Source organism: Callionymus lyra, chromosome 12, assembly GCF_982586985.1.
Source record: "Callionymus lyra chromosome 12, fCalLyr1.hap1.1, whole genome shotgun sequence".
Taxonomy (NCBI): Eukaryota; Metazoa; Chordata; class Actinopteri; order Syngnathiformes; family Callionymidae; genus Callionymus; species Callionymus lyra.
In genome coordinates this window covers 3014385-3041644 of record NC_141829.1, presented here as the reverse complement: position 1 = coordinate 3041644, position 27260 = coordinate 3014385, and the positions used below count along the sequence as shown (strand labels likewise).

The following is a 27260-nucleotide window of genomic DNA, read 5'->3' as shown; positions in this document are numbered from 1 at the left end:
TAAAGAACATAACACGGAAAAGTGCTTTATAAATACTAATTACTTACTTACTAACTTACCCAGTGCTGTTTTAACATTAGCATTGACTAGCAAACAGCACGATGGTATAAATGAGAAAAAGGGTGAATAACTGGTGTAGAGTTTATCAGTAGCTGGACCTAAAACCAAACTGAATATTTTATTTTGAATTTAAAAGAATAAGAATAAAAACAATGCATTTAAAATGTTTACTTTTTAATTATTGTTACCAGAATATTAAACTCTGTGCTAATATATGGCATTCAGTTTGAAAATATGCTTTTTTTAAATGAAATTATTTCTTTAATAAGTCAAAAAATATATGAAGTTATTTATAAACATTATTGCTACTCGCCAAAATGAACATTTCAAATCTCAAATTCAGACATTTAATCTTCTGATAACAGTGATAAACTTCCACATGAACTAAGAAGATGCAACTATAATTGAGATGAAATAAACCAAAGGTCTAAAATCAAATGGACTCTAAATGGATTCATTCAACAGAAGCTGGTTGGACGAACCTGAGGGCAGACGCTCTTGTTCACCCTTGAGAACGGCCACCGCCTCGGCCGTCACTTCCTGTACGATCCGAGCTGAAACTTGCTCTGAAAGGAGAAGAAAAAACGTGATGAAGATCCATTTAGTGTGGCTTTCAACTGAAGGAATTCAGATGAAACTAAAGGAACAAACATCCCCGATGGTGTGGGTCGAACATAATTATAGTGTGCGAGTCTGGTGACAGCCAGTGGGAGAGAAACAGTCACCAGTACCAGAGCAACGTTAAACTGTTCCACTGACGCATTAAACAACAGTATCAATACTAGCCATAAATGACAATTGAGAAGGTCAAAGATCTTCTATCCCATTGTTATTTATTTCATCTATACCACCTGGTGTTAAATAAAGCGGGTGGACTTGTTTGCACAACGCACACAGGACTGGAGCTGCTGCTCCCTCTGCACCACAAAGAGTAACCCAGAGCTTCCAGTAGTTTGGAATAACAAAATATTTCCCTTATCCTTCTATCAATCTTTGCTGAAAATAAATATGATTTTGAGCCGTTTCCCTGAAAGACAGGTAGATATACTATACTAATAGTTTGTCACAAGTAAGAGGAAGCAGGTAAGTAAGTAAGTAATATTTATTTATAGAGCGCTTTTCCAGACCAGGGTCACAAAGCGCTTAAACAATCAAAACAATACTCAAAAAAGTATATACTTTAAAGATCAAGATAATACTGAGAACAACACAGGAGTTCCAGAAAATCAAGGAAAAGCCTGAACAAATAGAAACGTCTTAAGATGTTTCTTAAAAGAGTCAGTAGATCATCAAGAGCAAAGAGAGAGAAGATCGTTCCAAAGCTTAGGAGCAACAGCCTGAAAAGATTTCTCTCCTCTGGTCCTGAGCCGTGTGCGTGGAACCATCAGTAGATTCTGATCCACAGACCTCAGAGCCCGAGCTGGGGTGTAAGGCTGGATCAGATCACTGATGGAAGGAGGAGCCTGACCATGAATAGATCTGAAAGTAAGAACCAGAATTTTAAAGTTGATCCTGAAAGAAACTGGAAGCCAGTGAAGAGTTTTAAGGATCGGAGAAATGTGAGTTCTTCTACTAGAGCGGGTCAGAATTCTCGCTGCAGAGTTTTGTATGAACTGCAGGCGAGACACATCCTTCTTGTTAAGGTACACAACTTTCGATCACCACTTTGATTCAGAATACATTCATTCATTGATTCATTTTCTACCGCTTTAGTCTATCCCAGTTTCATAGGGTGAGAGGCAGGGGACACCCTCGACAGGACGCCAGTCTGTCGCAGGACACACAAAGACAGACAACTATTCACTCACACACACACTCATACCTGTAGAAAACTTCCCAGTTTGTATGTATTTGGACTGTGGGAGGAAACCGGAGTGCCCGGAGTAAACCCACGCAACACGGGGAGAACATACCAACTCCACGAGGAAAGGTCACAAGTTGTCTTGGTCCGTTTCAGAATCATTTAGGAAAATGTAGGAAAGCTAATGGCACGTCCTGGTAATAATGTTTTAAAAAACACACAAATACTACCACGAGTTACACGCCGCAGTGAACAGCTACAATAAGATAGGAAAAATGTAAATGTCACGATAGTACTCGGCGTGAGGTGAAAAAAAACATGATCCCTGGTGCGGTTGTCAAGACGCTTCAAGATGTGTTTTTCTCCACTAAATATGTCCAGTAAATATATGTCATTCTATCAGAAACAAACATAAAACACATTTTTGTGGATTTGAATAAAAAGCATTTAGAAGGTGAAGGACTCACTTTTGACAGGACATGTCAGAAATACTCAAACTACTACGTTATCAAGGTCATAGAAGTGAAAACAAACGTACGTTCTAAGCGGTAAAAACATGACCTTGACAGACGTCAGGACGAGCAGCACAAAGCGTGGAGTACGTGGCAACACTCGAGTGGTTTCAGTGCAAAAAGCCCAGATTAGGTCAATATTTGATACGTTGCACATGAATATTTGAAGAGAAACCACGTACCTGCACATGCTGAAGCATCGACTTCTACGCCTTCTAGTCCGAGACTAGGACTCGCAACCCATCAGAGAACTCCTCACACACCCAGAGACACACACACACTGACTCCGGGGGCACCGAGAGAGCAGGAGGGCCATTTGGTATGATATCAGCGAGCGCCCAAAAACCTGTTAAGAGACTGGTTGCCGTGGCAACAGACTGGTGGGCCACTGACTCTGCCAGTAACATGCTGAGGCTGCTCCAGCCTTTGTGTCTGAAACCATTGGTAAATAGGAAATGGTGGACTGGGCGTAAATCTATCATCTTAACATGAGAGTACTTTATCACTCTTTAAAAACACCTGATTTAATTCATCTTCATAGGATATCAAATCCAGCCACAACAAAATGAAAAGATAATTTCACAAAATATAAGATGTAAAGATTATTTCGGCACGATCGGGATATTGTATGGTTTAATTTAAGATTTCCTGATGTTGAAACTTTGAAATTAACGTTTTAAATGTGAATTACATTTTGTTCACAAAGATTTTTATATTTCAATAATTCAAAAATACATCTTGTAATGTGAATACTTTTTTATAGTTTAATATAAAATGTTAGTATGATGGTGCCTTCAGATTATTACCAAGCTACTCTTTAGATGATGTTCTTCTACGTCGTCACATGATCATTTCTGCCTGCATGGTAATGTATTTTAATTTAAGCAGTTTTTTAATTGAATTCAACGTGTACATTGAAATGTTAGGGTTAGAACAGATTTACAGGTAGTTTGGTTTGATATTACATCAACATTTCTATATATTGAATTTAGAAAAAAAAAATCATAAATAAAATAATAAATATTGATGAACATGAATCAGAACTTTTTTACATAGAATTACATTATCAAGCTAAAAAAAAATGAATACGACATAGTATATTAAAATGTTTGTATTCAGGTATAAAATGTCAACCTTTCAATATTTAATTCAATTATTCAAATACGCAATTCAATGCTTAAAAACATTTAAATGAAAATAAAATCAAAGTTTTAACATTTCAATAATGAGATTAAAATACTTGCGTCTATATAGTTTTGTGTGATAAATAAAACAGTTTGTGAATGTTTCCTAAACTTTGACTTACAGACGCCTTCGAGTCCTTATATAAATAAATGCTATCCAGTCGTGTGCTGAATACTTTTCTAAGTGACTCAAAATGTACTTTTTTTTGTGCTTCCCTGGCTATTGTAATTTGCTACTTCGTCCCCTTTCAGCACGGCTGGCTGCCTTCTTCAACTTTGTCTCAAAGTTAAGTCATGGGGGCAATTTTGTGCTTCAGTAGCTCTTGTCCTGTCACCACTTAATTTAGTCTCTACTCAAGAGCAATGCTAATGAAGCTCTTCACACGACTACACGCACAGAAAGTTCTACTTCATTCATTTGCAGTAAAAATATTACTGTCTTCAAGTCAACATTGGCAACAACAAAATGCATTTTTAACACTTTCTCCTGTGAGATGAAGGAAATACATGTGGGTCAGCGGTGGCGCTAAAGAAACCCTCGAGAGGTTTCTTTAATCAACATGCTTCGGAGAGTAAAATGTATACAATTACTTAGCTTCTATATTTCACATATTCAATGACACCTTTCTTACCAGCGACCAAACGTCAGTAACAACCATCTTAGACTAGAGATATTTCAACTGACATGAGACATCATTAAAAACTTCTGTGTTTCTTAATATGTTTACATATAAGTTTTTTTATCACTTGCGTCACACGGAACATACCAATATTCAACTGCATCCATTTTTTTTTTTGCGGCTTTAAAATCATATTTTATCTTTTACCATTTGTGGTGCATCATTCATTTAAGTGGCTGTAAAATAAAATAGTTGGATATTTTTTATTTACAATGAACACGCCGTTTGTTCCCTTTATTTGCAATTAAACTTCCGGCCTCTAGATGGCAGAAGTCATTACGTCCTCCGCAGCTAAAGGAACAATGATGACTGAGGACGAGAGGATACAGTGAGTCCAGCAACTTTTAAAGCCGATGTTTGGACATATTTTGGTTTGAAAACAAATGAAAGTAGTTACGACTTCGTCAAGAGTCATGTGGTCTGTAAATACTACAACACCAGAGTCAAGTACTGGACAAAACTACACATATATACTTGTTACTACACTATCACAACACCAGAGTCAAGTACTGGACAATACTACACATATATACTTGTTACTACACTATCACAACACCAGAGTCAAGTACTGGACAATACTACACATATATACTTGTTACTAAACTATCACAACACCAGAGTCAAGTACTGGACAATACTACATATATATACTTGTCACTACACTATCACAACAACAGAGTCAAGTACTGGACAATACTACACATATATACTTGTTACTACACTATCACAACACCAGAGTCAAGTACTGGACAATACTACACATATATACTTGTTACTACACTATCACAACACCAGAGTCAAGTACTGGACAATACTACACATATATACTTGTTACTACACTATCACAACACCAGAGTCAAGTACTGGACAATACTAGACATATACTGTATACTTGTTACTACACTATCACAAAACCAGAGTCAAGTACTAAACAGTACTACACATATATACTTGTTACTATCACTATACATCACTAAATATCGTATCCTTGTCTCAGGATATGTAAAGTACCACCAGACTATACACAACCTTAATTTATACGAGATTAAAAAAATAATTGAATCTTCTGCTCAGTGGCTGCTGCACATGAAAATAAAAAAGGAATCACAACATCAGGCGTGAAATCTTGTGCTGCATTAGTTTGGTTGTAATTGTTAGAGATGGAATGTTAATTTGCTCTTGTCAACGTGTGCAAAACGAAAATCTACCACAGTAAATTATAGGGGAGCCGTTGCTATGGAGACACCGATGGCACATGATAGTTTGTATCTCTAGGGGGGAAAGAGATTTGTTTAGAGGAATCTGAAAAGATATGTTATGGATTCATTACTGTCTCTTAGCTCATATTTATTAACACAGGGAAGTCTGATGTTGAATCTCTGAAGTTTTTTAAGATTATTTTCAGATAAACTGGATCAACCGTACTGCTATATTTATTAAATAAAACATTTATCCACGAGGGAAGAATAAAGGGAAAACATTAATCAATGATTTCAAACAACTAAGATTAGGCTTAAGATACATTTAAATAAACCAAAAAGAAAAACTCCAAGGATAATTAAATATTCATATAATTGCCATTTCATTTAACAAACTAAATTGTGTAAATAACCATTTTTTTGTCTGTAGGTTTTTTTTTTTCTAGCTACTCTACACGAGTGTTTTTATCTCTTGACTGTGAAATAGCAGCTAAAAAGAAAAGAAAAGGAAAAAAACACACAAAAAATGTTTTAGTTGAAAATACACGAACCACTCAATGATTAAAAAACTTAGGATGACAAATTTAAACTTTACAATAACACACCTTCACTCCTGGACTCCTGAAGAATACTTACTTAACTAAAGAAGTACAGTAACCTTGCTTCATACATGCTTCCGAGTGTAACTGGCCACTCAACAATCTTAAACAACACGGAAACTAACATGTGTTAACACTGACTCGTTATCTCGCTTGTCAACAAAGATTAAATGAAAATGACAGTAGAATCGAATTGTGAGGATTATTGTGATCAATATGAATAGAAGTATTATATATATGAGTAAGAAACAGAAATCCATCATATGCGACAATTCTCACAGCAAGTATACGTTTCTAAGATGTATATTTTTTTAAATATATAGAAAGTTATGAAGAAAAAACCTTTCAACTTTAAAATTCTGGTTCTTACTTTCAGATCTATTCATGGTCAGGCTCCTCCTTCCATCAGTGATCTGATCCAGCCTTACACCCCAGCTCGGGCTCTGAGGTCTGTGGATCAGAATCTACTTATGGTTCCTCGCACACGACTCAGGACCAGAGGAGAGAAATCTTTTCAGGCTGTTGCTCCTAAGCTTTGGAACGATCTTCTCTCTCTTTGCTCTTGATGATCTACTGACTCCTTTAAGAAACATCTTAAGACGTTTCTATTTGTTCAGGCTTTTCCTTGATTTTCTGGAACTCCTGTGTTGTTCTCAGTATTATCTTGATCTTTAAATATATACTTTTTTGAGTATTGTTTTGATTGTTAAAGCGCTTTGTGACCCTGGTCTGGAAAAGCGCTATATAAATAAATATTACTTACTTACTTACTTAGTAAATAATTTCAGTTTCTTCTTTTAGCAAAACAACAGGGATTAAACGTCTGATAAGATTATCAGATGTTCTTTCTCTTTAATTCTATTTGTTCTTGTTCTTATTTTTATTTTTATGAATAATTGCTGTATTGCTGTGTCTAATTAGAAAAAAAACAATTTCCCAAAGGAGACCTCCTGAGGGATCAATAAAGTTCTACCTAACCTCAGATACAAGTGAAAGGATGTTACCTGCAGTGATGGCGTGAGCACTCGTCAGATCCCCGTTAAATCCGTTCTCTCTGCCCGAGTAGGAGGACGAGGTCGTGTTGGCAGCACCGGGCTGACATGTCCTGTACGCGGATGACGAGTAACCGTTCGCTCCTCGGGTTCCGCCCGACTCCGGCCCCCCTGAGGGGTCCCACTGCGGGGCTCCATCTTCCGGCTGTCGATCATCTGCCATGCTGATGAAGGCTAAAGGGCGGTCGGTGGGTGACGGGTGGTCCGTGTCCACCTGAAGGATGAGAGCGAGAGAGAGAGAAAGTGTGATGTGAAAACTCAGCATGTCTTAAAGTGCAACGTTGCATAAGAGAGAGACCGGAGAGCTGCTACCAGGGCCCACGAGCAAATCTCTTTAGCAGCCTTGATCTCACAACAGAAACACACCTGACACGCAGCTTCCTGTGTCTTACACACATTTCAACATGTTTTAAAAGCTGTGGACACAACACTTGATCAAACGGAGGCTTTCGATCAATTCCACTATACAGCGGTGCCCGTTATGTTTTGAAAAAACCAGCAAAATAAACTAAAAATAAAAATATTATTAAATCTACAAAGCAGTGACCATGCGCTTGATGAAATAGACATTTATTTACCAACATTTCATTGAACTCGCAAACTCCACCTTCCAAGTGACGGTGACCTGAGCTAGTACAACAATGCTTTGCCGCCCAGCCAACCAATCAGAGCGGTTGATTACTTTTAACAGCATAGACAGAGAATTTAAATACGATATTGTAGCGGCCAATCAGCCGTCACTAAATCTAGCAATGTGAGGAAATGCATCATGGGAGTTCACCGTTTCATTGCCACAATATGTAAGGCGGGTGTGGTCATTAGTGTATCACACAAGTGGTCATTATTGGATCACATAAGTTCTGTTGACGTTTATCTGCTGTTTAAATAAATGACTTGTTCGTTATAGTGAAAAAATACTAAGTTAAAAGTGTGACCTCAGAAGCTGAAGCGCTACATGTTGAGGGTCACCTGTCATACATGTTCAAACACTACAGACCATCACCATCTCAAAGTGAACGTTTAACAAGAAGAGAAGATTCAAAAGATACGAAGCCTGGACTCAAGGCATCAGAATAAAAGAAGCAAATTTCAAACGAAAGATTTTAACTTCAAAGTCTGAAAGTCAACTTCATCTAATTGGTTATTCCGACATGCGAGTTAAAGTGAGTTTTCAGGGTGAAGTTTGTGAACTTCTGGGAACCGAGTATGTGAGCCCTTGAAGTGTAATTGGAGGGAAGACGAGTCAATACAGCTAAGCATGAGTCAGCGTTAAAAGGAGCCTCGGTTTACATAAAGTTCAAAGACTCTTTAGCACACAACGCTTGTTTCAAGTTGCATCAATCCTTCGACTTCACACCCAACTACTTATCAAACCGTTTCACTCATCATTTAACAGTTTTTATCCAATTATTATTATAATTGTATGTTGTATGTTGTTGTCACCGCCTACCTATGAAACTCATTTTTACACCGTTGAGTGATGAGACTTTTCTGTAACACTTTTTAAGAAGGTCTCGTTTGTAATGCATTAGTAGAACGTTCATAAGACGTTATAATACTTTATAAGAATTTTATGTAACATATTGTTCAGACTCTCATTTCTACTCAGCAAATGAATCATCATTGAAGTCTCATCACAGTCTTCAATGACGAGTACAACAGTTTTATTCAAACATAAGTGTTGAACATGTTTTAAATGTTAGTGAATTAAGAATTAAACACAGTTTTTCTTTTCCCCCCCAAACACACTTGTCTGTGCCCTCCTGATCCTAGCAGCCATGTGTTCAAACTCTAAACCATCATGACTTCTTCTCTAAAGACTTATACATTCATAATGTCTACGAGTGTTTTCATCACAAGATCTCACACGTTTGATTCAGGAACAAGGATTTAGCAGCGACCAGCTGTGCTGCATCATCTCAGCGAGCAGGAAAACTGTTCATGTTTCTTGCTGCAGAGGAAGACAATATCGCCACATAGAGTTAATCAGGTATTGATCCTGGCCTGAGGCATATTTGCTCCTGAAGAGTTGGAACCAGCAGCCACAGGCATCGATTCACAGCATCTGCAGGTCTTTAAAGCGCAACACTGGGGTGAATGAAACCTTTGCTAAATGAGTCGAGACCGATCGACTTTATTGAACACACAAGTCACGAGACCACATGGTCGGACACTCCATCAGTTTATTCCACAGCACAGTAAAGAAGTTCAAGAAGAAACTTAATCAATCATTCTGTCCTCTGCCTCTTGCCCCAACTAGCTTGGATAGGCTCAAGCTTCCCGACAACCCAAATTACAAATCAAGAAGAAGAAACTAAATTAACTGGAATTAAATCAACTATTTATTCGATTGATTGTCATAGTCCTTTAGTGCCGAGCAGCAATCAAGCAAGGAGCCAAAAAGTAACGCAAACGGTGTGTTTTGAGTCTTTATTCCAAAAGAAAATAAAAATTGGCCACTATAACTATAAATGTTTTGTCCGGTTTAAAAAATAATAATAATGGTGGTTTTCTCAATAATTACACTGAAAATGCTCAAATGTGTATCAGTGATTTTCGGAGGCCTACTCCCGCTTTACTTTCCTACAACATCAGTTTTACTCTTGTATTTTCTGTATAATTGTTGACATCCATAATCTCTGTTCTTTACCTCATTTTCACATCTTACTAAGTAAGTAAGTAATTTATATTTATAGAGCGCTTTTATAGACCAGGGTCACAAAGCGCTTAAAAAAATCAAAACAATACTCCAAAAGATATACTAAATAGATCAAGATAACACTGAGGACAACACAGGAGTCCCAGAAAATCAGGGAAAAGCCTGAACGAATAGGTCTCCATAACATGAATACTCATCTACTTTGTTTGGAGAAATCCATCGGACGTGCAACAGAAGACACCTAGCAAGTTTTGAGTTCGCACATGTAGAGAGTGTCCACTTCCAATACACAGGAAAACTTATCTGCTGTGAGTATCATCTCAAATATTGTTAAATAATCTTTTGTAACTTTTTTGTAAACATTTATTAACCAAAAAATGTAAGTGAATATAACAAATATTTGGAAACAAAGGCTCTTATTTCAGGTCCAAAGATGAAATTAAAGGTTTTTTTAAATGACAATAAAATCATATATTTAAGAATATTTAGCCTGCCTGGATACTTTTCCTTCCTCTGTTTTTTCTCGATGGCCTCTCACAACAGCCACAAGTGTGGCACCTGAGGACATTTAATCGCCCACCCCTGCTCTACAGGGTCCTTGAAAAGTCCTGTAGTCACAAAGGTTCAACGCCTTGCTGAAAGGCACCTTGGCAGTAATTGTCACTGAATCCATCAGGCACCTCAGAAGACACACGATCCATAAAGGGCGGAGGATTTGCCAGTAAATCCTCTCCTGGTGGCGAGGACACAAGACTGTGGAGTCGATGGAAGCCTTGCTCAAGAGCACTCACTTTAACGTCATCTCGACGGCCTACGTTACAAACATCACTGGGCACGGGCGACGACAAATGAAGTTTTTTTAACCAGACTAGTTTTTCTAAAGGTCTATGAAAACAGGATTCTTTTGAGTCTGACTGCCAGCGTCACCTGGACGTCTTCCTCCCACCTGTTCTTCGTTTCTACCTCCTCACTTAGCAGCCATCAATGATCCTCCCACTCACACCTCCATCTCGTCCTCCAGCTTCCATCAGCCTTTATCTCTCGCCTTATTTTTCTGTCCTCATCTTCCTCCTACCTTTGAAACACTTGCACATGCTACTGTGTGTGTGTGTGGCGTGTGTGTGTGAGTCACACATATGCTGCATTGCAGGGCTCTCGTCTCAGGGCCATTTCTCTGCAGGAGCCAGAAGCCACATAATGAAATAGGTGTTGAGAGGAATAAAACTGTTTTTTTTTGTTTTTTTTTAATGGGAATTAAAAACAAAAGAAAATCATAAAATATCTGAAAAGCTCGACTCATGATTGACAGCATTAGTCTAGCAGACACACTACTGCACATCAGTCCTGGCATCAAGATCATACCCAACTTTAATACTTGTGAAAGGGATTTAAATACCATAACAACGATGTGCTCTACATATAATGATCCTATAAGTACTTTCAGACTAGGAGAAAAGTGAGTACACGCCCTCAAGTGACGCTGCAGGCCTGTGGACCAATGAAACGCTGACGACTCTTCCATTGGTCGTGTTGTGTCAAAGTAGGAAAATCCCTTCGAAACATATTTGAGGATCAAGCTACAGATCCTTTTACAACTTTGACTGAAGAATGGATTATAATGAATTATAATAAAGACATAGCAGTGTATAGCTGCAGTTATAGACACATCCATTATTATTATGCTTAATAAAGATAATAATTACACTATAAATCATTTATTATTAGATAACTGTTGGCAACCCACTGACTATGTCCAAATAGAAAATTAATATAAAAACTGCATATAAATGAAACAATATCAAAGTGTAACTTTGATAGAGAAAACTGTATTAAACACTTTATTAACACAGGTATTATGTTCTTTTAATTGCTCATCTGAAAAAAACTACTAGAGAATTAACACATTATTGTAGTTTATAATTAGATATAGTACAAGTGTATACTAATAAAAAGAAGAAAGTTAAGACAAGATATCAATTTAGAAATACAGCATCCAAGTGTTGATGCTTTATACCAGGGGTGGGCAATACGTCGATCGCAAAGCTGTTGCGAGTAGATCGCGTGATTTAATAAAATATGATATAAGAAAATAGTAAAGAGAGCTCTGATTGGCTGCTGTGCATATCAATCAAATGGTTATTGTGCCGATTGGTTGACAATTTTATTGACATGCACAGCAGCCAATCAGAGCTCCCGCCTCTTCCACTGAACGCACGGAAAAGATCATATGAATCGAGAATAAAAAGAGCAAAACGTGCGACAGTCATTTTACGCAATTCAGAAAAACGATATAGAATTATAATCTTGTTTTTTTTAAATAATATATCGAACAAAATAATGCGTGTTTGATCGCTTCAGGTCTTCTCTACGAGAGTCACAGAAACATGACGTCAGTTCCATCAAAGTTAAGCTGCAGGTTCCAATGAAAGCGCAGCAAATGCTGGTTTTCCTTTTGTGATCGAGTCCTTAAAACACACTTGTATTAATACAACATCACATGATGAGTATTTGTAAATTACCTTTATCTCACGAATATAATGAGAATACGCTGAAACCCAAACACGTTAAACAGGTGCAGGTGAAACACAGAAATGGAGAAATTTAAGTCTTCATTTAAATATGATAAACATATTGAAATGGAGGCATGGAAAGGGATGAACCCGTCTGAGTTCTTTGTTGATTTTGATAAACAAAGGAAAATGGCTTGAATTCATGTCAAGCACAGATTCTTACATTTGAATATTTTTTGTGCACCATTTGGGTTCGAATGAATGACCATTTTAGTAGCAAATCAATGCAATTCTTAGTACATATGAGTCTGAACTTGTCTGCAGTGGAGGATGAGATTTAACACAGGCTGACACTTAAGACCAGGTCTCATGGATCTCATGGATCTCATGGATCTCATGGATCTCATGGATCTCATGGACATTTTTGGAAGTTACTCTCAGAGGAAAAGTATCTTCTTGAGGAAATATGCTCCTCACGGACTGCACGATTTGAATCTAGTTATTTATGTAAGTCAGCATTTTTATGAAGATGATTAAATCCACACATCCTTCCATCATGACTGATTATCATTCACTTCATTCAAGTCATCTGAGTGAAGTATGTTCTTACTTACGAGCAAATTTAATGAAGGTAGATCTTTTGAACTTGACAATTATAAAAGTAGCTCGCGAACCGAAAAAGTGTGACACCCCTGCTTTATACACATAAGAATTTATATTAAAACAACAACTTCCCATGTTCTCTTCTCACAACCCGTTCATCTCCCCATCAGACAAGTGGATTAAAAGAGTGAATATTCATCCTTTCAAAGGGCTAATGACGCGCCAACTAAACAAGTATGTGACTCACACTCCTTATTAACTGCCCATCACTACCTGGATCCTGGTCTTTACACAAGTGCAAGAACACAAAGGGAGCTCATGAAAGCGTGACTGCCTTTCACCCAGCCGTGCCTCTGATCGTCTCACTAAAGCAGCTCTTCTCTGCCCACTCAGTGCCCACTTCCCACTCACAGCTCCGAGCGGGCCGCACTCACATGTACATCCACCCACACGGCCATTACGTTCGCCGAGGTAGCAGGCATTCTTTCCGTCTGTGTCCCTTGTAAATACCTCTTTTTCTCGACATGACTGACGCTCTACACAATCGTAATGAGTCCCGATGGAAGAGTGCGACGGTAATTTTCACTTATTAATGCATTTCAAGCTGCAGAAGCTTCCCTGCCATAAAGAACAACATCTACAATGAGAAACAAGAATAAACTGCCTTCAGATTCACTTTTGTGTACAGTTGCCGGCAGGATACAGCATCGTGTGCGGATTCAAAAACAAAATTGTACCGTTGGATCGACCGAGATTGAGTGAAATAAAAGTCTTACCTGATGAGCTGCCGTCTGAGAAGAAGTCCAAGATGGATGCAGGAGTTTGTGGTCTCTCTTTTTTTCTCACACAGGTCGAAGTTCTTTGGAGTCAGAAGTCCTCCTGGAATAACAATCATTACCGTCAGGTACCAAAGTTGAAAAGACAAGTCATTTTTCCTATAATAATAATAAAGTTATTTCTTATGAAGTCAGGTAAGTCAAATCCTGTTGCCTCTTCTCTGTTGTGGGCAGACACTGTTTTGATATTGAGAGAGAGGGTGGATCATGACCGGCACTGTGCGTCACTGAATCTCAATTCCGGTAAAACCACACATCAGATATAAACATGAATAAATAAAAAGAAAAAACATGATTTGCATATCTGGCTTTTTCCACAACAGTCTCTTGATCTGACATGATCAACTCCTCTGGTATACGATGGATATTCTAATCAAACTCATTTTAGTATATTTTATTGCATTATTTTAGCCGCACAAATCTAAATGTTTTTAGAGAGTTTGTCTCTTTATTGAGCTCTTTCCATGTAAACGTAACAAGAAGGAAAGTAGGGAGGTCTGGAAAGGGGACACTTACCATTAAAGTCATCATAAATAAGACTCATAAATGATTTTCTAAAACAAGATGTTAGAAATGATTTTACTTTAATTGGAAGACAATTAAATGACATAATAAAGCGAAGGAATGTTTAGAAAATGTAAAAAAAAAAAAATCACATATTTTAATGGTGCAAAAGAAAATGTGCAGCTTTATCAGAAATATAATATTTAACATGGAAACATAATGGTAAGATTCTTGGATTGAATGAGTCAGTAGATTAGCGGTGAGCATAAAGAATAACCCACGACTAGACGCTTCATTCAGGGACGCTTTTAAGCCATTTATTCATTCATTTTCTATCGCTTTATCCTTTACCAGGGTCGCGGGGAGACCGGAGTCTATCCCAGTATCATAGGGCGAGAGGCAGGGGACACCCTGGACAGGAGGCCAGTCCGTCTCAGGACACACAAAGACAGACAACCATTCACACACACACTCATACCTATGGACAATTTCCCAACGTTCTCAATCAACCTCTGTATGTTTTTGGACTGTGGGAGGAAACCAGAGTATGTGGAGTAAACCCACACAACACGGGGAGAACATAGTCACTACACTGAGGGATCAATAAAGTTTTACCTTACCTTACCTTACACACATAAAGGTCACAAGCCATGTGTAAAGTATTTATTGTTAAGAGAAGCAAATAAAAAGACACAAGCTAACACTAGTTAATAGAAACCAATATGAATAATTGTATGTTACTCAAGGTTTTTAAAGCGCTCAAAAAGTAAAGTATCTAAAATTGCTATCATTTATTAAGTTTGTTGTCGTTTTTGATGAAACATTAATCTTGCTAATGAAAGTAGCTCTGAAGGATGCGCAGCTTCCTGAATCAAACAGAGCATTGAAAGGTTAAACATATTCATTTTTGAATGTTCTTGGATGTGACAGTCTTTCAAATACACTCCCACACACACACGCACACACACACACACACTCACAAACACACACACAGAGAGCATTGTTCTGCCTCCAGGGATGAACATCTAGCTGCCACCTGTGCTGCAGGCTGTGAGAGTCGATCTTTGCTTTGAAATCTGAAAGACGCTTGTGCGATCTTCAAATGTGTGTGTGTGATGTTTTGGATTAGTTGCTGATCTGCTGTGAAAGTACTTGTGGAAATAAAAAGCTCATTGTTAGCTCAAGCTAATGACAGCATTGACACTTCAGGAGCTTCCAGGTGATGTTTTTTTTATTTATTTTGGAACCAATCACTCAATCTGAGGATTAAACGCTCTTCGAGGCGATACATTTGCATGGAAATATATGTTTGCGATGAACATAACTACAATAAAAACTTCATGTATAACATAGTGGAAGGAATGATGAGGATGAAGGTATAAAAAAAATCTAGATTAAGTCTTTATTGTTGCGCGTCGTCATCTCAACTGAGATTTCGATTTTGTTTTTATGTGAAGCAGTGAAACAAGTCTGTAGTTCTGTGGAGGAATAATGAGATTGTCGATCACTAACTAAGAGCCAGTATTACTGACTTTAAATCATAGTTTCATTGCATCTTCTTTTATGCTTTATATTCCAATAAAGTCTGTATAAATAAATGTTCTTGTTGTTTTTTGTTTTTTTTACTTACAGTTAATGTGCAAATATTCACAGCGTTTGTTCATTTTTGTGTTGCAATTAAACTTCCTACCTCTAGATGGCAGCAGTCGTTACATCCTCTGCAGCTGAAGGAAGAATGAGATCCCACGAAATCTCAGCAACAACTAAGGCTGAGAGGATACAGTGAGTCCAGCAGCTTTTAAAGCTGATGTTTGGACATATTTTGGTTAGAAAACAAATGAAAGCAGTTACGACTTTATCAAGAGTCCTGTGGTCTGTAAATACTACAACACCAGAGAGCAACAACAACGTTAAACTAACTTTTTTAAATCGTGTTAATCACAGATCAGATGTTTGTTGTTTTGTTGTTTTTTTTACAAAAAATAATTTAAAAAATAACTTTGAATTTAGGTACAATTTTACTTCAAAAAGGTTAAATTTATATTTAGCTTATTTTTGGACTCATTCTGGCTTTAAAACAGATTTTAAAGTTAAAGAAATTAAACACAGTATCGCAATAAATCGTTGTTCTTACATTTTCGCAACATATCACAATAAATCAATGTTCTTACAGTATCGCAATAACTCGTTCTTACAGTATCGTAATAACTCGTTCTTACAGTATCGCAATAAATCGTTGATCTTACACTATCGCAACATATCACAATAAATCGTTGATCTTACAGTATCGTAATAACTCGTTCTTACAGTATCGCAATAAATCGTTGATCTTACACTATCGCAACATATCACAATAAATCGTTGATCTTACAGTATCGCAACATATCACAATAAATCGTTGTTCTTACAGTATCGCAATAACTTGTTCTTACAGTATCACAATAAATCGTTGTTCTTACAGTATCGCAATATATCATTGTTCTTACAGTATCGCAATATATCATTGTTTTTACAGTATCGCAATAACTTGTTCTTACAGTATCGTAATAACTCGTTCTTACAGTATCGCAATAAATCGTCGTTCTTACAGTATCGCAACATATCACAATAAATCGTTGTTCTTACAGTATCGCAATAACTTGTTCTTACAGTATCGCAATAAATCGTTGTTCTTACAGTATCGCAATAACTCATTCTTACAGTATCGCAATAACTTGTTCTTACAGTATCGCAATAAATCGTTGTTCTTACACTATCGCAACATATCACAATAAATCGTTGTTCTTACAGTATTGCAATAACTTGTTCTTACAGTATCACAATAAATCGTTGTTCTTACAGTATCGTAATAACTCATTCTTACAGTATCGCAATAAATCGTTGTTCTTACAGTATCGCAATAACTCGTTCTTACAGTATCGCAATAACTTGTTCTTACAGTATCACAATAAATCGTTGTTCTTACAGTATTGCAATAACTTGTTCTTACAGTATCACAATAAATCGTTGTTCTTACAGTATCGCAACATATCACAATAAATCGTTGTTCTTACAGTATCGCAATAACTCTTGTTCTTACAGTATCGCAATAAAACGTTCTTAAAGTATCGCAATAACTCATTGTTCTTACAGTGTTACAATATATCGTTGTTCTTACAGTATCGCAATAAAACGTTCTTAAAGTATCGCAATAACTCGTTGTTCTTACAGTGTTACAATATATCATTGTTCTTACAGTATCGCAATATATCACAATAAATCGTTGTTCTTACAGTATTGCAATATTATGTATCATCACACATCGTATCACCAGACTCTTGCCAGTACACAGCCCTAATTGTGATACTACCGTAATACAAGATTCTTGCCAATACACACCCCTATTGCATAGTATTCACAGAAAATGTTTTACTCGCATCATCTATTTATTAATAATCAACGAGTGACAAAAGTTTCTCGTCTACGAACCGAAGTGAGATTACGACGGCGTAAAGAGTCGAGCAGTGATTCTAGTTTAATTATTGATGCAGAGTCAGTTTTGTTTGCCACGTTGTCGGTTCAGATGAAGCTCGAGGAGGAGAATAAGCTGTGGATGTGAATGTTTGTCCATGAGCTCTGTGGCACCAACCAGTGGGGACGAGTGTGAAGAGGCCTCGGGCTAAACCAGAGGAACCACATATGATTTCACGCTTCCTTTACTCATCGTGCACATCATTGTTGTTTAGTGAAGACATTGTACATTAAATTAGTAAGTAAGTAAGTAAGTAATTTTTATTTGTATAGCGCTTTTCCAGACCAGGGTCACAAAGCGCTTAAACAATCAAAACAATATTCAATAAAGTATATATTTCAAAGATCAAGCTTAAAACTGATAACACAACAGGAGTTTCAGAAAATCAAGGAAAAGCCTGAACAAATAAAAAAGTCTTAAGATGTTTCAATTATGTACACATGTAGCAGAAGAAAGCAGGAAAACTAGGTTTATTTTACTTTACTTTGTCCAAGCCAGGAGTAATAAACTCAAAGGTCAATCATAACCGAATCACTTCAGAGACTCTTGAGAAAAACAGCAGGTCATGGACTAACCTTCACCATCATGCTCTGTGTGCCTACATCAGCCTTGACCTCTTTGACAGGTACTGACCAATGCAAGGATGAATGACTAGTTTAAAGCTGTTGACAATGAACAAATAATGTTTATATTAAAGCTACAGTTTTAATTTCAAATGTTCCATTTCTTTCTGCTCAGCTTTCATGACCTGCAGGTCTCCTCGCCCATAAAGTAACACCTGCCTCTCAGTTCAAGGTAGTAAAGTGTCAGCGGTGAGTGATCACTCTTGAGGAGATCTCTCTGTTGGTTCTGATGTGGGCTGATGATGAATATTCCACCTACAAGAGACCTACACAGAGCACCTGTGACGGACACTTTGATAAAAGACGCTTTCCTGTTACTCGGACGACATCAAGACACTCTGTTGAGAGTCATTATGTCGCAGGTTACTTTAGCGTGAAGATCACATGTTAGAACACACCTGGGCTCGAGTGCATCCTCACCAGGTCAAAACAAAACATAATTGATTGTCAAGATGTTTGTAACATCAATACTTTTATTTACCTTTAAAAATGTACCTTGTCCAAGTCATAAAACAGTTTGATACAAAGAGAATTAATATTATATTTACAGGATTTTTCTTGAGTTTTTAATTTGATGATCTATACGATTTATATAAAGAAACTCTGATGTTTTTTTTTAATAGTTTAAAAATGAAGGTTTTTTTAAAAAAAAAAAAATCAGATTAACCCTGGAGTTACTTTGTATTAATAGTGATGAAGAGAGTATTACACACAATATTTCATTTTATAATACCGTATCTATATAACACTGTATCGATATTTTCCTTTTTTTTTGGCACTCAAATCGTGTTATGTTTACCAAAATCCTTTTATTATTGATATTTCAATATAGTGTGTATAAATAGATAGACATTATTAGGTATATCTACTATTAACATTTAAATATTCACGTGTCTCCACACTTGGGGTCCAGGACAATATTGATACACTTGTTCCTTGTGCTATCTCAGGGTCAATGTGACCCGAAGGCAAACCACAAACACATTAGGTTAAATATTGGATCTTTTTTAATGTATTAATATTCAATAGCATTGTATCAATTTATTTTTTTATGGTGTATATTTCTATTCTTCTATGGTTTATATTTCAATAAAGCATGTGTAAATCAAATGTATTCATACATTGAATATTCATATTTAATTTTAAATGTATAGTGTTTGTTCATTTTCGTGTTAGCAATACATTTCAAAGCATCCAATAGTGATTAAGTTTCATTAAGTTATTCTTTTTTATTTTATTTAAGGTTTAAGGTTTTAGGTTTCATATCAAATAAATTGATATAATTGCCAGAGACTATAAGGAAAATACTGATTAAGTATTTTTACGATAGATTTCCCGTCATGTTAAGACTCGACAGTCTCACTAAATAATCTGAATTAAACTCGATACTAAACGACCGAGCCTCGACCTACACCACTTAAGTGCGTCTTCTCTTTTCAAACAGCCCTGGTTTAGCTCAATTCACTTACATCAGTGCGATACAAAGGTGCCCTCCTTATCAGAAATAAAAGGGGGTTTGGTTTTATAGCTCAAGGACACGAGGAGACGTCGTCAGGCTGCAGATTGAGCCGAGACAACCTTGTTTACCGTCTCACCCTCTGCTTCTCCCTTGAATTACAGCCAACAATGGGAACATACACGATAGCAAAGTCACTACCTCATGAAAGGAGCTGCAGGAAAGAGAAATAAACATAAATGACAGTGGCCAGTACGACTTAAAGGACTGAAGAAGTTTAATGAACGATGTAAACAATCATTTATTTTATAATTATAGTTTTTATGAGGCATCATTTTTTCTTAAATTAACATTTTTCATTTTTGTTTAAAGTAGCTCTGGGTAGTTTTGTGTAGCTTAATATTTTAGTGCTAAATAACTTGTGATGACACATTAACTTAAAACTAGTTGAATGACTCATATAACGTGACTTGAGATGTTTTGTGTGATTTTTATTTTCACTGTAAAAGTTCTTAATGATGTAAACATGCTAAATATCTAGTGGTTGTGCTGCGTCACAACACACATCATATTTTATTATCCACAATCTGATTCATTAACTTATCAGTATCATCCTTCATTCAGACAATGGAAGTCTGGAAACAGAAGAAATCATCTATATGCTGCAAAGTGCTCATGGGAAATGTAGTCTCCCGTTGGGCTGAACACCAACACTTTAGTCCACTGACGTCGCTTGACTTAAAATCGCATAGAATCGCTTTAACACTTACTTTAAATGTATTTTCTTGAAAAACATCTGCATTTCCATTAACAAAAGTCAGGGCCGAGGATAGTTTTGACCGTTCCACTGTAGTGTAAAGAGGTAAGGTAAGGTAAGGTAAAACTTTATTGATCCCTCAGGAGGTCTCCTTCGGGAAATTGTTTAGACGTGAGAGAGACGTGCGAACAAGTAATTGACATGAAAGTGAAAATAGGAAAAAGGAAAGCAAAATTAAGAGTCAAGACTAAAAGGTCACAGAAATGAGCTTTTGATGTGATAATGAAAGTTTAAAAATGTAAGTAACAAGGAAAATACACAAAAGAAAACTAAAGAAAATGACAAAATATGATCCAGTATGAAATAAAATCAAGTGTCAAACATGTATACAGTTCTACATGTCATGATCGGTTGATGGTTTCACTCATGAGGGCCACATACATACAGTCAAGGGTCTTCCTGGGACCAGGTTTATTGACGTGACCCCATATTTGTCCAGATAGCTCAAATTAAAAGCCTGAATTATTAACACAAGCTTTACGAGTGTAATTGATTGCAGTTGTGAATAATGAACGCGTATCAGGTTCTTAACTCCACCAAGACTGTCTTGGAAGAACAACGATAAGAAAACCTCCACAAACGTGCCGACGGTGACACGAACGCTGGTTCAAATCTTTAGATTTATTGCATCACTGATATTAATGCAGTCGAAAGAATAACCTTCAGTTCCAACTGACGTTCGTAACACTTTACTGGACATGATTCAAATCATTTTTCGCACAAGATTCACTTTTAAAAATAACTCTGCACCTCTCCTACTAAAGCCGAGAACAAAAATGTCTCCCTGTGTGTTATCCCTGTCGACACACACACACACACACACACACACACACACACACACACACACACACACACACACACACACACACACACACACACACACACACACACACACACACACACACACACACACACACACACACACACACACACACACACACACACACACACACACACACACACACACACACACACACACACACCCCTCTTCCTCTGAGCCCCACGGTTAAATCAGAGTGTGACTGTATTGGAAAGCAGCAGTGATGCAGCATCTTTACTGTGGCAGTCGAGCACAGAAGCGATTCATGAAATGCAAAAAAAAACTGAACACGTGTGAAGATTTCTTACCTCAGCTGAATAACTGGGATGGTGTCTCCGGATCAGAACAAAGGATTACATCTGGGAGGTTTGAGAGTTTGTGGAAGACGGTCGACAAAAGAGAAGAGAAGAAAACAACAGAACAAAACCGTCATTCATGTCACAAACAAACCATCCCTCGGTTCAAATACAAAAACATGAAGAGAGACAATAGTCAAAATAGTCAAAATGGAGAATGATTTTTTAATTACAGCTACATGAGACCAATGATTTGGTCCTGTTCAGGTTTTATCTTTTTTTGATCCATCAGCCGAAACTATGCATTTATCTTTTATTCATATTAAACAAAAAGAAAATCGAGAAAATGGTTTTAATTGAGAGAAGGTGGAAAACTATTTCACATAAATGTCATTAAATAATAATAAGATTAATGTAATTTTCATTTAAAAAAAAAAAAAAAAGTATTCCCTGCTTACGACTAGTTAGACAGTAACTCATCAAACAAAACATTTTAGTCGTCAATCACTTTCCAAAATCAGACTCAACGAATCCCAACCATTACTTCTGGTTGTTGAGAAAAATCCACTGAAAATTGAAGCAGTGATCAAACCCTCAGGCTAAAGTAAACGATACCATCTAAATTCACGAATCACAGATGAAACAAATATTACAAAAGCAATCTTTGATCCCACATTTGATTTTCTTTCTTTACTTAACGTTAGTACATTTAATCTTTAATTCATCTTAACAATTCAAAAGCAAGACTGACTAATCTACTTGTGTATTTAAAAGTTCATTACAACACTACCAAATTGTAATAGTTTCTCCAAAAAGTTTTTTTATTTAAATGGATACTGGGAAGCTCACATTGACGATGACATAATCTCCTTGGCAGAAGTTACGTAGCGATAAAAGAAACACACCATAGATAACAATGGAGCAGTACTGGATATACCAAACACAACCCACACAGGGTCAAAGTAGTACTAAACACCCAACACTAAATAAGTACTGAAAGATTACCAAGGACAGTTTGTACATTCTGGGGTACTTTTTTTCACTAGAAATTCCAATATTCTGAAAAAGAAAATGGACATTTTAAAACTCTCCAGAATATATTGCACTCCTTAGATGTTCTATACAGACGTTAACACAACTGTGATTGGTACTAATGTATTGTGTCAGACCTACACATCATTGGTGGTCAGCTCTGCATGGATGACAAGTCAATCCAAGCCGTTAAATAATCAGCGTCATGCCGAGTGAGCAGGAGGAGTCGTGATGACGGATCCATTCATAGAACAGTGTTACGACTGGTAACCGCTCGATCCTCCCTCTCGCTTCTCACAGGTGGCATCACAGAATGTTTCGGCTTCTCACGCAAGCAACGGCTCCAGATTACTAGAGTCTTGCAACCGTTACAAAAATTGCCAACTGTCCACCACCAGCAAGGTAAAAATCTTGCTTCATCTAAAGGGCAATTTAATGTTGACACATGAGATTGTATAGGCAGACGTTTCAGGTCTATAAAATCACGCAGAAACGGACTCAAACAAAGGTTTTATCCGTCAACCATAGTCTTACTAAATTCTGCTTAATAAAATAAAACAAGGTGGTATAATTCACTAAACTACAAGTGAAATACAAGAACATTCATTGGATGTGCAATATTCTGGCAAATTGCAACTCTGCCTTATTTATTTTCATTTCATTTGTTCTCAGCATAGTTTGTATGGTTTTTACATTTTAATCGTATTCTAAAAGTATATCCTTGTTCCTACAGTGTCACTATATATTCAATGAATGACCCTGTATAGTGATACGTATTGCATCACCAGATTCTTACCAATACAAACCCCACTAATATATATATATATACATACAGTATATATATATACACACACACATTCAGATATCGCAGAAATTTAAAAAAGAGAAAATTATTTCCTTCAACTTTAACAAGTAATTATTAAAAATAAGGACAAAATCCACATGTTTGTAATATTTGGCAAACATTTCTACATGATCGGTTTCAAGATTGTATTCTTAACTCATTGGAGCCGCATGAATTCATTCTAGGGGCCAAATTTGGCCACAAATTGTTAATTGGGGGAGTAAGAGCTCGTCACAGCTCCGGTATCAAAGGTTGGTTTCAGGAACGACGGCACATAGGTTACACATAAATGGACCTACTACACAAACATATTTGCAAGGGATTAATGTGAATGCGTTTGCTGCCTCAGGGGAGTGGTGGAGGTGTGTTGCAGTGGGTTGTGATGAGCTGCCAGTTTCCACGGCAACAGCGGAACTCAGTCTCCATGGTAACAGATAAAGACATTAGCTGATTCAGAATAAGCAAAGGTTCATACAAGAAGGACAGACATTTTTTGCAATAACAAATGAAGATGAAGGGACTTGTGGGAAACATGAGCGATGGTACCTGGAAACCGCTCGCCTGTGATGAATGGACGAGAAGTCCAAGAAGGTGATTCATTTAGCTTTAAGTGAATTGCTTCAGTGACAAAGACCATGTGACACGACGTCCATTTATATGTTGAAATGAATAGGGAAGGTGAGAAATGTACTTGTATGTTTTGTTGAAGCCAAGCTGAAAATAGAGAATAGCAATGTCATCCCGAGTTTAACTGTTTTGTTTGGGTTTTTTGTGTATTAAAAGCACTTTTAAGTAATACAGTCGCTAACGACTTTAGTCATTTCTGATTGTTTGCACAAACACTGCTATAAACTGTGAGGAAAATAGTTATGAAACAGAAATATATCCAGAAGTATTTTTGTTATAATGTACAGACTTAACCATTATATTTGAATATTATACAATTATAAATTGGTGGATTGGAAATCTATAAGGAGCCGAACTAAAGACGCTAAAAACAATGCACTTTTTTTTATAATTAAATAGACAGTGAATAAAATGCACATGCGGCAGGACAAAAACAAAAAAAGCTATCAAAGGCATACTTGGCATAACTATAATGGGGTTTTAATGGTTATATAAGCATATTTTAGATACTTGGACAGAGAGGGAACGAACAGATGGTGGTGAAATAGATAAAAATGATGAAGCAGAGCCAGTTAATGACGTTGTTCAAATGTAATAAACAGAGTAAAGAGACTATAATTAATGCAGCCTCAGTTCAGTTGGTCTTGAGACTTGATGTGGATCCATTTTGGTCACGAGTTCAACTTCAGACGCACGTCTTTACAGTTAATCGAGTGCGATCGTCGTCGAGACAGACGCGAGTTGCATCAGTGTGCATTGTTGCAAAGCTCACTCGTACAATTACCAAGCATTTGTCATTGTCTTCTACGCTAACACTCAAGCCTCGTAACCATGGAAGCGGAGAGAGAGAAAGTGCAGCAACTACCCAGCGGACCAAACTTGGACCACATGAATGAGGAGGATAATCTGATCCGTCCTTGTCTTTCCAACGCAAGAGGGAAGTGGAAATGACCTGCGAAAGGCAAACCTGTCCTCAAGAATTCCTTAATCCTCTCCAGCCAAAACCAATGGATGGCAGAGAAATAATGATGAAACCACACAGTTAAGAGAGGACGTGCTCCATGAAATGACAAATAGATTGAAGGCAGTGAAACTATTTGTGTTAAGAATGATGTTGGACAGTAACTGCAATACACATTGTATTGGATACCCATTATTATGGGATAGATCTTATAGGCAGCACCTTTCAGTTCCAGCCATCAACTATGAACTTTTGTCAACATCTAGAATAGATTAGACTTCATTATTTAGCGTTCAAAAGTCAAATCCACACACAAAGGGAGATTCCAAAAAAGTTGATCATGTTAAAAATTATACCAGGATACTGCACACTGTTAAGAGTATCTACATAGAAGATTATCCCCAAAAATGAAATACTTTTGAGTGTGTTATTAACACCTGCATTTCAAAAATATTCAAATACTACAAAAAAAAAAGTATAAATCACCAAACAAATAATGAATTATTGTTTTTTTGTGGTCCAGACCAGACAGAAGGTCAAGCTGTGTACTTTAACAAGATGTCATTTCCATTTTGCCCACGGACATGATCTTCAAGTCACATCCAGTCAAGCGAGTCGAGTGACACCAATTTGAGTGTTGTGGTCCTGTGGGATATGTTTAGAAGCTTCCCCAGACGTGTAGTCCCTTGAGCTGGATCAAACATTTTCTAAGATTGTGTTGCTTCGCGTTAGAAGTATTTCAGGCACATTCAGTAGGACATGCAAAGAACAAACCAAAGGAGATTATTTCCTCAAAGTGACTTCAGATTCTTTGGAATCCCTCGCTTCAGAGACAGATTTAAAAACAAGAGTTTGGATGTCCCAGAGGAAAATATAAAACCTGGTACGTACTAAAATAAGGATAAATACATTTGAAATAGTTACAGATGATCTTTTACTCATTCTTAAAATGAAATCTATGTTTCTATATTTCTTATTTTAAAACATAGTTTATAGAATGGACTAATTAAGGGGATGAACAAAGAGGATTTTCTCAATAAGACAAAATGTCATTTCAAGAGTTCTGATTTATTTATTCTGAACATCAACGTTAACTGTATTTTATAACGTGGACGAAACAAGGCTTTGAACCTTCTCCAGATGATACATTTCTACCCAGGAAGTTGAACTAAAACAACTCTTTCCTGACATGAAGATTGGAAGTGTGTGCTTGAGATCCTGGCTCTCCTTCTCTGTGCTGGTGATGTAATCCTGCAATTTCTTCAAGTGGGTTGGGCTTCACCGACACTTAATAGGATGAAGTTGCTCTCGATCCTTGAGATCTAATAACCATTGTTAAAAACCCTACGTGCTGCCGTGTACGCATAATTCTACTGTCAAATACATTTTTTCTTTGTGACAAATCACAAACGATAAATCTAAGCATTACTAAATTAAATGTATTCAGTCTTTAAATTTTAAATTTGCTTTTGAATCAACGTACCATCTGTATACTACATAGAAGGAATAACACTTAGCATTTAGGATTTAACAACAAATATCCTGCCTTTGTATTTTCTTTTTGCCTTCATAATCTTCTTTTGTCACGCGTTTTTCTTCCTTTCTCTAATAAATTATTGTATATAACAAGCAGTGTCTTCTTTAATTAGTTAGTCTTATATCTCACTTTTTTAAATAGTCCAGAAACGTGCTTGAGTCATGTGCGCCCATTATGTCAGTAGGACTGTATGTATCTGACCTAAAAATGCTATTTTTTGCTGTTAGCTCCTACGTTAAGAAAAACTTGTTCTCCAACCTTAAAAGAAAGACAGGTCACTGTATGGTAAAAGAAGGGGGTTTCAAACTGTATCACTCAAGGGACCAAAGTATTTTTTGTCAGTCATGAGCATAACTGAATGTATATTTATTAAACTGTCTGTAACAGCAAGTGTGAGTCAGATATTGTCCATTCATTGTTGGAGGTTCCTCTAATTTAACATTAGTTTGACAGTTATTGTTTGCATCTGTATGTATAGTTATTGTTGACATCCATAATCTTTGTTTCCTTCTCTTAAACACCGACATATTAATACGT

The 27260-nt window shown here is 36.8% G+C and overlaps 1 protein-coding gene across 8 annotated transcripts in view; it reads right to left on the bottom strand.

The window, feature by feature from the left end:
- map2 (microtubule-associated protein 2) overlaps positions 1-27260 on the bottom strand; it is a 49897-nt gene that overhangs the window by 20540 nt on the left and 2097 nt on the right. For all 8 annotated transcript variants that reach the window (XM_087804620.1, XM_087804619.1, XM_087804626.1 and 5 more), the window contains 4 exons: positions 21735-21785; positions 13636-13738; positions 7040-7301; positions 543-626 (listed from right to left, as the gene is read on the bottom strand). In XM_087804620.1, the coding sequence (XP_087660746.1) occupies positions 543-626; positions 7040-7250 (295 nt within the window). In that variant the 5' untranslated portion in view covers positions 7251-7301; positions 13636-13738; positions 21735-21785. The remainder of the gene's footprint in view (positions 1-542; positions 627-7039; positions 7302-13635; positions 13739-21734; positions 21786-27260) is intronic.